The 12,282-nt window shown below is 39.5% G+C and overlaps 1 protein-coding gene across 6 annotated transcripts in view; it reads right to left on the reverse strand.

The window, feature by feature from the left end:
* The window catches only part of TEAD1 (TEA domain transcription factor 1), a 313,180-nt gene that overhangs the window by 18,212 nt on the left and 282,686 nt on the right, over positions 1-12,282 (reverse strand). For all 6 annotated transcript variants that reach the window (XM_027852532.1, XM_027852534.1, XM_027852530.1 and 3 more), the window contains one exon: positions 821-961. In XM_027852532.1, coding sequence (XP_027708333.1) covers positions 821-961 — 141 coding nt within the window. The remainder of the gene's footprint in view (positions 1-820; positions 962-12,282) is intronic.

Here is a 12,282-nt window from a genome sequence, read left to right on the forward strand (position 1 = left end):
GGGTCTTGGTCCTGGATGAGGAAACCCACTTACATGCTCTCCATAAAGAGGTACACGACTACAGATACTAAATGTTCTGTATCCTATTGGTGTATCTGCTGGTTTTCATGAAATGCTTTTCTTCATTATAAAGGACAGTTTTGTGCAGGGGAGGCGGAGGTAGAATTATAGAAAATGACTGCAGTGTGAGAAACAAAAACTATCAATAAATCATTGAATGAGAAAAAAATACAATGGTTTGCTGACCGCAGATGTGAACCTCAAAACAACAGGCAGACACTGACAGGTCTCTGATCCCAATGAAAGAATGAAATCTACTTTATTCTCCGTTGTAAGTCATTTTGGAAAATCAGAGGTAATTGCAGAAGGAAGAGTCAAATGGAATGCTTCAGGAAATGGCTCTTCGACAGATGAAGTGTCATCTTGCTTGTGATGGCTTTCCTGAAGCCACAGGTAGTTAAATGTGAGGGGGCAGCCCGAGCTGCCCCCTCCCACCTGCAGTCTTGGCTAAGCCAACAATGTGCTTGGGGTCAGTTTCTGCTTTTGTGGGGTACAGGGGCTTCAGGTCAGGGCACCTTAGTCACAGAGACTGCTAGGTGAAACTGAACACATCTGATTCTCCTAGCTGCTTTATAAAGTGCTTTCATAAAAACAATGAATGAATACCAGTAGGGGAGGAAGAGGAAAGACACCAAAACACCAAGAAAAAAAACAAAAAACAAACAAAAACCCAACCCTCTGCTTTACACACTGCATCCCTTTATCCACAACCATAAAGGGGAAAAGAGGCTTTGCGCCTGAATGAAATGACCCATCTTACCTCTACCTTCTCCACTACTTGCTTCCCGAATGAACAGACTTTGGTAGAACAGGTGATGGTCATGTTCTCTGAGCTCTCATACTGACTGGTTACCCCATAGAAAGCCCCTGCATCATCTTGAATGTTGCAGTTTAAATCCGCCTGTGGGTAAAGGTCACAGAGGTTGAATTAATCCATCATCTGGCAACATCAATGTGACAAGCAGTAATGAACTTAGTCTCCTGAATAAGGGGGTGGGGGTGGTGGGTGGGTGAAGAGGACATGGGGACCAGAAGGGAAGGGTAGATGAAAAGGCCAGACCCATCCAGAAACATCTGCAAAAGCCTGAGGATCATTTTTCTTTTTATTAAAGACAGCACTGGTGCAATTTCCTTGAAATAACAAACAGCATACACCTGTTTTGTTTTTCAAAAAAACTCATTCTAGAAAGCCTTACATAAAACAGGGTGTGTGAACGAATTCCCAAAAGAACCATACCAGTTCACTAGTTAGCGAAATGCTGAAGGAAACAGAGCATAATCTGAAATCCAAAAATGTAGTTGAGAACAACAGCATGATGGGAGAAGATAGTACCCAGCCCCGCCCCACCCCACACAAGGACTTCCACACCCACAGATGCCTACTGAGAGGGAAAATAGAAATGAAAGATTTGTCCTCAGTTCTCTTCTCTCCTTGCTACAATTCTCTTTTCATGGTCTCATCAACTCCTATGGGTTCAACTCTGAGCTCTATGCAGATGACTCCTAAAACGACTCATCTCTCAGGGGCTCCATTCTCACATCTCCAACTGCCAGCTGGACAATTCTAATGGGAAGATCCCACAGGCACCTCAAAGTCCAGAAGAGAACTCAGTCATTTAACCCCTGAATCTACTCTTCCTACTGGTTCACCTGCTTCTGTTGAGGGTACTACCAATCTTACACACTCTGCAACTGGAGCCATCTTTCATGTTTCACTCTTACTCAACTCCCCTTAATCCAACTGTTTGTCAAATTTTATTGATACTAATTCCCTGAGAGAGCTCTTGTATTCATATCTCCCTTTCATTCTAACGACCCTAAGGCAGACTTTCACCACCTCTCTCCAGGACTATTACCAGTAGCCACCTCCCTGAATCTAGCTTTTCCCTTCTTCAGTCTATCATCTCCAGAAGCCAAAGGAACACCTCCAAAGCACAAGTGTAACGAGGCATTAGTGGCTCATTATTACCTCTGGGATCAAACATAAACTCCTCAGCTTAGTACTTAAAATACTTTACAACCTGTCATCACCCTATTTTTCTTTATTTTTTTATACATTACTCCCCTTCAGGGATTCTATGGTCCAGTCATATCGACCTTTTTTTTGTTCCTCCTATTTTTCACATAATACATTTCATCTTTTATGCCTTTTCACAAATTATCTCTCAAGCCTACAACGTGTACTCCCTTCCTCTGACCTCCATATCTAAAAACCTCTAGCTTCCCTTAAATCTCAATAAAGAGCCCACTGCTACATGAGGAGGACCTCATGTTCACCTTCCTTATCTCTAGCTACTAATACTTCTACCCTCTGGAAATTACCTTGTATCACTTTGCATATATAATGTATGTGTATGTGTACATATTACATCCACCACAGAATCAAAGCCCCTTAAGAAGGCAGGGGCTCTATAATTTTGTCTTTGTATTCTCAGTGCCCAGCACAGAACACATCGTAGGTGCTTAATAAATGCTTATTAAACTGAAAAATAATCACAGCAGCTGCTGATATTTATCCGATGCTTTAAGGCTAGCTAAGCACTTTTCACAGATGACTTCCTCAGTCCTCAGCTCCACAAAGTGGGTCCTTTCCACTATCCCCATACTATAAATGAGGAGCTAGGTGAAGTGAGATGAAAATTCCTCTTGCTCAAGGTCACATGGCTATGCCCTTGGATTAGCCAAGGTGAACTCCCACAAGTCAAGGATTGGATTCAGAGCCAAGAACTTCAAGAGTTCCAGATTCATTTACTTTTATTATGTGAGAAGCAGAATGATAACATCACCATCAAGAGCTGACATTTCTATTGCTCAGCAAGGTTTGCAAAGGATTTCACATGGATTGGCTTTTTGATTCTCACAAGGATCCAGTGGAGTCAGTATGACGGGGACTGTTACTCCTCTAATCTCACAGGTGAAGAACGACAGACTCAGAGAAGACATTAAGTGATGTGCCCAGAGTCACAGAACTAGTATCTGAGGTGGGATTTGAATCCAGGTCTTTCTAATTCTAAGTCCAGCACTCTAATATACCATGTTGACAGACATCTTTGCTCCTCAAACAGTCCAGTGACAGCAAATGCAATACATAACAACAACAATAATAATAAAAATTTAGTATTTTTATGGCATTTTAATGTTTGCAAAATGCTTTATAAACATCATGTTATTTGCCTCTCACAACCACCATGGGAAGTAGGTGCTATTATTCTCTCCATTTTAAAGATGAGGAAACTGAGGCAGACAGAGGTTAAGTGACTTGCCCAGGTTGACACATCTACTAATTATTTAAAGCCATATTTAAACTTAGGTCTTCTTGAATATGGGTCCAGCATTTTATCCATTTTCCCTAGTTCAAAGTAATATGGAGACTATACTAAGAATATTCCTTAGCTGATCTGTTTGAGGCAGAACACAGCAGGAACTATTGAACTTCCTCAGTACTGCTAAATAACATTCTTTGGGTCCAGCCATTCAAAGACTCTTTAATCCAGTTATTCACTCTCTATTTCTCTCCATTTCATTCATAAACACTATCAGGAGATGGCACCAAATGACTGATTGAAATTCAGATACACTACACATCTACAGAATCTCCTTGACCTGGCATTCTAGTGGTGGCTCCCAAAGGACACACCATAAACCCTTTGAAACTCACACTTGCAATGTCACATGCATGCATGAGTCTCTCCACTCTCCTACCTGTGCCATAAGGAAAAAAAAATAATCAGAGAATTCCTCCAGTATAAGGAAATGATCAGCATCGTTTGTTTTTAGTGGAACATACTGGTTCCTAGTGGCTAATGTTCTTTCAATTTCAAATGATCACAAACCATATATTCTAAACCTTTGGGACAGCTGTCAAGTTTATTGGTCTTGTACTTCCTAGCATCTCCCTTCTTTCTCCATTACAATGGCAACGCATTTTCAGTCCCTCGTCATCTCTTTAATTCTCAATGAATATAAAAATTCTCCCAATAGCTAATGCCCAACATGTAAAAGAACTGTGCTGACCAGCCCCTCTACATGCCTGACTCCTGTAAAAAAAAAAAAAAGGCCCTGCGATGTCATCAAATAACAAATGTTACAGCTATCCAGGCAGTCCTGTTTATAGGGGCATAATTACAGAGGTTTTCACAGATAATACTCTGAGTTGCTTTTGCTTTTATCAATTAAATGTGTTTAGAAAATCACGTACTTCTGTTAGGCTGTGTCTAAGAACCCATCACAGCCACCACATCTGTAGAGCCACCATGTGCAGCACAAGGTCTCACAAGGAATGTTGGCCTCAGATTTGGAAAGACTTGGGTTTGAATCTCCTCTCAGACTCTTACTACCTTTGTGACTTTAAGTCAGTTGCTTGACACCCCCCCCCCCTGCCCCAAGCCTCAATTTGCTGCTCTAGGAATAATTACACCTACCTCATGTGGTTATTGGGAAAAATAAATGAAATAATATATGTAAAGTATTTTGCCAATCTGAACACATTACATAAATATGAGCAATAATCAAAAGGTATCCTCATTGTTTCATTTTAGCTTTTATAACTAGCTATGTAAGAATGTAAATGTGTCCAATAATTTCTAATTCTTTCTAGTCTAGTCTGTTCCATTTATCTACTTTCCCCTTTTGAAAACTAATAGCAAATGATTTTAATGACTGATGCTTGAGGGCTATAAGTGTTAGTCCTTCTTCATTACTACTTTTAAAATAAAATTTCCTTTGATATGCCAGATCTTTTGTTCTTCCAAATGAACTTTATTATTATTCTGTTGAACTCTGTAAAGTACCCCTCCCCCAGGGATAATAAATCTGTAAATGAATTTAAGTTAGATTATCATTTTTATTATATTGTTATATTATGTTACATATACCCAGCCATGAGCACTGAATATCACTCTAGTTATCTAAGATGTTACTTATTTCTTTGGGGAGCATTGTGTGTGTGTGTGTGTGTGTATATATATATATATAGAGAGAGAGAGAGAGAGAGAGAGAGAGAGAGAGAGAGAGAGAGAGAATGTGCCTTGGTAAATCAACTTCCTGATATTTTATGCATTTTGCAGTTAATTGTTTTATTAAATACACTTTTCTTTATATCACCAACATTTTCCATTATATTTGTCATCTAATCCTTGCCCAGAGAGCCATCTCTTGTAATAATTTTTAAAAGGCCCACGGTGGGAATAGTAAGGTAAAAAAGGTCTGAGAAACTAACCAACATTTTTTTAAAAGTCTGACATATGCTATATTCCATCTATAGTCTCCCACTTGTTCAAAGACAGAGAAGTATTTTCTCATAGTTCTTTGGGGCCAAGCATGGTCATTATAATTCTATCTTCCCTTCTCAACTTTGTTACTGTTATATAGAAATTCTACTGATTTTTGTGGACAAATTTTGTATCCTGATACTTTTCTGTAGAAATTCTCTAGGATTCCCAAAAAATTCCCTAGGATTTTCTAAACAAACAATAACCTTGATAAGCTAGTATAAAATAAATCCTCATACACAAATTACCTAGGAAAGAAATTCCTCTATAATATTTATGACAAAAAAAATTTCCAAAAATATTTGGAAAACTGTACAACAGTCTTGGCAGAAATTAAGTTTAGACTAACAACTAACACCATATGCCACAATAAACTCAAAATGGATACTATAAAAAACTAGAAGAGGAACAGATCAGGTACCTTTCACAGCTATGGGTAAGGGATTAATTCTTAACCAGACAAGGGATAAAGGTAATTGCAAAAGGTAAATAAACAATTTAGATTACATAAAACTGAAAGTCTTTTTCATTAACAAGATTAATATGAATAGCTTCAGAAGGGAAGAAGTCAATTATAAAAAAAAACTTTGTTTCAAATATTTGATAAGGGTCTGATATCCAAGACATACAGGCAATTAACAAACATATGAGGCCAAAAGCCATTCTCCAATAGAAGTGGTCAAAGGATATGAACAAATGGTTATTAAAAGAAGAAATGTAAACTATTAACACCATTATGAAAGAATGTTCTAATAATCTTAAAAATAATAGCATAATCTTGATAGTAAAAGAAATGCAAAACAAAACTATCCTTCGGTTTTCATCTCACACCCAGAAAATTGGCAAAGAAGGCAAAAAAGAAAAAAAAAGAGAGTGGTAGAGGAGTTGCTGGAAGACAGGAATGCTAATTCACTCTTGGTAGAGCTATGAGTTGGTATAATCACGTTGGAAAGCAATTTGGAATTAAGCAAATAAAGTGATTAAATAGTGATACTATTCGATTAAGAGATTCCACTTCTAGGCAAATACACCAATAATGACCTTGAGAAAAAGAAAGATTCCATATTCACCAAAGTTTTTATACATGCCATTTCTGTGGTAGCAGAGAGCTGGAAACAAAGTAGATGTGGGGAATGATAAAATAAAGTGTGGTATATCAGTATAATGGAATATTACCATTATATATGCTATAAGAAACAATGTACATGATGAATAAAGAGAAACATGGAAGGGCTTTGATGAACTGATGCCAAGTAAAGTAAGTAGAACCAGTAAGACAATATTCATAATGACCACAACATTGTAAATGGAGAGAACAAGTCCCAAATAATCAAAACTGAATGATGTGAATTGTAAAGGAGAAGCTTGTCCTTAGTCCCTTTCCTTTGCACAGGTGTTTGCTGGGGGGCACAGTGTGAGGGTCCCATAAGTGTGGAATATTGATACAGCACCAAATTTTTTTCCCATAAGTTAAACAGGTTTTGCTGAATTTTTTTTCTCTTCTCTTAAAAAAAGTATGTGTATGTGTAGATATATACATATGTATATATCTACACACATGTAGATATATGCATACACACATATATGTATATATACACATCTATACATCTATATATACACACAAACATATGTACACACACATGTATATGTTATAAGAGATAGATCTTCTGGAGGGAAGAGGAGGACGATGCGGAGAAATACAGACAATATAAAATATAACTACTTTTAAAAATGCTCCTTAAGGAAATAACACTTTTAAAAAGGAGTATAAATGTGTTTTGAATAAGATGTTCTACAACATTTGATTTAGAAATGCATGAAGAAATTATTTTGATGAACTATTTAGTTTTAACGGAATACATTCTCATAAAGGTCACCAATAAACACGGAGGCATTTTGTTCATTCAGGAAAAAGTAGATGTTGAAATTTGTTTTCAGTGGGGGAGGAATTTTTATGCCTACAACACAATTTCCCAGTCACAAGACTGGGTCAGGGGCCAGAGCCCAGCATCGTAGCTGCCATATTGTCCAAGTAAGCAGCAAGAGTTCAACTAATTTAACAAATACTTCTTCAGTATTTATTATGTTCAGTGCATGGGGCACCAAAGTTGACCAGAGAAGGCCCAAAGGGCAATTTGTCCCAGGTATGTTATTCTGGCCAGCAAGCTGCTGCCTAGACTCATTCAGGATTCTTCAGACCTTTTTCTGGTCTGAGAATTACACAGCCTAGAGCATCCCCACAAGCCTGGATCAACCCTGTTAAAACTTGCTGCTGCCCTCTGAATAGTGCACAGGGCACTGAGGAGCACCGGTTGACCTCCAGGGCCCACAAGGCCTAAAAATGCAGTTCTACAGTTCAGCATAAAGTAAGTAGGGAAAACTCAGCACTGTGTGCTCAGACCACATTCCTAAAAGAGTAGATTGCTCCTGGTAGTCAAGGAGCCAGCTCAGGTCAGACCTGTCGCCAGCCTCCCAAAGTCCATAGGACTCCTGAACTGTCTAGAGTCCACCAGCTCGTACAGAAAAATGGTCCATGTACTATCATGGCAAGCTGGGTATACACACTGGATAGCACGAAAGCCCGCTTCTGATATCCACTAGGACTCACTTCTCCACATCTTCCAGAAAATATTCTAACTTACATTCCTTCCTCACACTCTTGAACAACAGAAAGATGAATGGTGGGTGTCTAAGGCCATCTAGCCTTTCCTTTCCATTTTACAAATATGGAAACTAAGGCCCAGAAGTGAAGTAACTTGGCCAAAGCCAAGCAGCAGAACTGGAATTAGAACCCAGGTACTCTAACTCCAAATCCAGAAGCATGCTACCAAAAATGACACGGAAAAATGATTTGCATGTGAAAAGTGACTTCAAAGGTATCCTTGAGGACATCTCTGGCCTGAAAAGGAGGTAGACTCATTGTGACTAGAGAAAGAGAAACAACACAAAGCCTCTGGGGCACAAAGGCACCCCTGAGATATCAGAGAAATAAGACAAAGACCTCCATCAGGATTTAAGGGGGAAATGGCAGAACTATGCATGGTGAGGAGGCACAGAGGAGCAGTAATCTGTATCAGTTAAAGGAGTCTAAAAATTTTTCGCAAATAATGTCTAATAACCAATTTGCAATCACAGTTGGTTTGTGATTATCCTTGAGCATGATAATGTAGCCAACCAACCATGCCACCACTAAGCGAATTTCTTAAGGAGAAGTAATGCTATTAAAGAAAATTCCTTCTAGCCATGACAGTAATAATACCCCAGAAAAAGTCACAGTACCTGGGTCAGAGGGCTTTTCTTTAACTTTAAGAGGGAAAAGGTAAAGAATAAAACAAACGAAAAACTACATTAATTTAACAAAAGAAAAATCTGATTCCTTATTAAAGACTAGGGTTTGTGCTAGTTTCCTAATCAGTCTCAGTGATGCATTAATTTTCTCTTGCAACTGAAGCAGATCTGTTTCACTGCATACAAAACCAAAAGCATTCTCCTCTCTGGCAATGGTGCAAATACTTGAAAATGAAGCTTTTGCCTCATGACTCAACTGGCTAGGAAGGTCTCTGGCACTCTCGTGGAGAATGCTCTGTGGGGACAGCGTCTGAGGCAAACGGATATCGGAGAATCAGAGAATGACAAAGATGCAAAATGGAGAAAAAATGGAACCCAAATTTTAAATGCAGTTTTCTCCCCTGGCAAATCGATGAAAACAAGCATAATCAGTCAGAAGAACATATATTTTTCTGGAATCAAAACACCAGAGAGAACTGAGCTCAAACCAGTTTCCCTTAAGCATATGCCTGGGTATTAGCAGATTTGACAAGTTTAAAAATTGAAAATGTTTTTAAAAAATAAAGCCATTCAAATTGCAAGATCACCTAAAGACCAACAATCTTTGCCCCAAATTCCCACTCTGATACATAAGCTACAACTTAGTATGGTCCAATTGAAGAATGCTGGATTTTTGCTACAAGACTTCAAGATCAGTCCTCAGTATCCCTGAGGTCTCTGCAGCTTTGGACAGCTTTCTTCACTCTCTCCTTGGCTCTCTTTTCTTTAGGTTTTTGGGATCTCACTCCTTCCTGGTTTTCCTCCCACCTCTCCGGCTGCTTCTCTGTCTCGTTTGCTGGATCCTCGTCCAGATCGCACCTTCTAACCCCAAGTGTCCCTCGAGGGTTTTGTCCTGGACCCGTTTCTCTTCTCCCTCTACACTATTGCACTCTCTACACTGATGATTCTCCTGCGTCAACCTTTCTGCTGACCTTTAATATCACATCTCCAATTGCCTTCTAGATATCTCAAACTGGATGTCCAATAGACATCTTAAACTCAAATCCAAAATGGAACTCATTATCTTTCCCCCTAAACCTTCCTTCTCTCCTACCTTCCCTATTACTGTGGAGGACAAGACCATCCTCTCAGTCCCTCAGGCTCACAACCTAGGAGTCATCCTGGACCCTTCATTATTTTTCACTCCCAATATCGAATCTATTGTCAAGGACTGTTGATTTCACCTTTGCAGCATCTCTCCAATATACTGCCTAGTCTCTTCTGATGTTGCCAACAGTGCAGGCCCTCATCCCCTCACCCCTGAACCACTGAAATAGCTGCTGATTTGTCTGCCTGTCTCAAGCCCTTCCCCACTCCAATCCATTCTCCATTCAGCCACTAAAGTGATTTTCCTAAAGCACTCTAACTTGATCCTAACTTCTTAATAGCAGAGCTGGGATCCACATCCAGGGATCCTAGTCCCGAGGTTCAATGCTCTTTAGATTATTCTACACTGTCTCAAAAACAGTTCCTTATTTGGGGTTTTTACTGTTTCCACTCTTGGAGAGTCTAAAAACCATACTTTTACTCCTATTGTAAAGTTGTGTTAGTATTGAAAAAATTGAATAAGAAAATTTAAATTTCTTTTCCTCCCTTTTCTCTATATCAAGTCTATGTTGTTGAAGATCATAGGACCTAGGACTTGAAGTGATGTCAGAAGCTAAATAATCCAACCCAATCTTCTTACAAAGATAAGCTGAGCACTATGGTGATCACGTGACTTGCTCAAGGTAAGCATCACAAGTGGGACGGGAACCCAGATTCTGCGGTTCCACATCACTCTCCCCCTTCTTGTATGCATACCCCACATCATTTCCAAACTCTTGATTTCAGCTAAGCATTTAAGAACAAAATGGTGAATTCAATGAGAGTAAAAGCTGGGTGGACTTGTCACTGGTTAAATAGCTAGATGTTGATGTCCCCATGCCAATATGGTGGAAGTCTCTAGAAAGGGCCATACAATTCTGATCTTTTCAATATTCTGAACGTCTCAGATGAAGGTATGATTGGCAAGTTTATCAAATTTGTAAATGATGAAGCTGGAAGAGAGCTAAATTGGTATGCTGAATGACGGAACTGGGATCCATAAATTCCTACCAGGCCGTAAAAATGGGCCAAATCTAACAAGATGGAGTTTAACAGTGACAAACATCAAGTCCTATTTAAGTTCAACAATTCAGCTGTAACTTAATTCAACAAATATTTATTAAGTGTTGTACTAGGTATAATGCAGGAGCAGACTTGGCTTAATGGCAACTGATATGAAAAAGATAATTGGTTTTTTTATTGACCTCAAGCTTAATGAGTCAACAGGTTGATAAGGTTTCAAATAAAATAAATGCAATCTTCCATTTTTTTCAAGAACAACAACAAAAAAAATTTTTTTGGGGGGCCGGAGATTTGGACCTGTGATTTTACCTACCTAGGAACACCTGGTGAGAACACTTTCTCCATCAATATTCATCTGCAACAGTTCTGCAACTTAAAAACCTCAGAGAGTTGTCTGGGCCACTGTGAAGTTAAATGACTTGCCCCAGGCCACATTGCCAGTACATGCCAGGGACATGTCTTAAACCCAGTTCTCCCTGACTCTAAGGGCAGCATTAACTATTTCATGCTTCCATTGCCAAGGCAATCTGCCCAGATAAATAGAAGCACAGTGTCTAGCTCAAGGAAGTTGGGAAGGTAATAAATAATACAAAGTCAGATACTTGATCGAAGTCCTCTTGGGCCACTAATTTACTTTCTAACCTTGGGCAAGCCACTTCTTCACCAGACCCTCCATTCTCCTGTACTGTTAGCCAAAGTGGGAGAGTGGGGTGGTAAGTAGATGATACCTAAGTTCTGGTCCACTTCTAACCGATTCTGTGAGGCAGGAGAGGGGAGAACCACTGCTACTCCAACTCCCTTGCCACAGATCTCCAGGAATAAATGGAGAACTATTGCCTCCTCCAAAGTCACATCTAATGAACACAGAAGTTCACCCACATTGCGCCATTTTGTCTTTGCTTTCTCTTAAACTTAAAAAGTCCACCAGCATATTTCAGTACCCACACCATGGTATGACCCATTTCACATAAGGGGAAAACTTCACCATATCCAGGTGATGTGGCTGAGATGGTGTGGGGGATATGATCAGCCAAAGCCTGCAGAATCTCCCCATTAAATCCTCATTAACTGCGTACTCTGTAGGAGCCTTGGGACACATCTGGAAAAGGACCAAGAAGAAAGCATGTTCGTACAGGAGAGTGCTCATTCCCAACAGGGAGCTGGAAGAGGGGATGCTGTCTGTATGGAAGCAGCATCTGAATGATGAAACAGTAGGTTTGCTGATAAACATAGGGGCAAACCTTCCCCTAGCATTTACTGATGGAGATCTTTGGGGACGAAGGTTAGGATAAAAGTAGCATTAGTAGCGGCCATCCCTCTTCTGCCTCTGTCCTACTGTATCCCTCCCCCACTCCCAGAAAGCCACTTGGAATTAAAACCTCAGAATATTTCTCCTCAATGAGAGACTCTAACAACTACTAATGGCTGCAGGAAGGCATTTTTAGACCACATTATACCTCTTCTTCATCCTCTCTGAACAGTAATCAAAGGACCAAGATTTCCAATTGTGAAGCAA

Source organism: Vombatus ursinus, unplaced genomic scaffold (genome assembly GCF_900497805.2).
Source record: "Vombatus ursinus unplaced genomic scaffold, bare-nosed wombat genome assembly UNPS02009770.1, whole genome shotgun sequence".
NCBI classification, from domain to species: Eukaryota; Metazoa; Chordata; class Mammalia; order Diprotodontia; family Vombatidae; genus Vombatus; species Vombatus ursinus.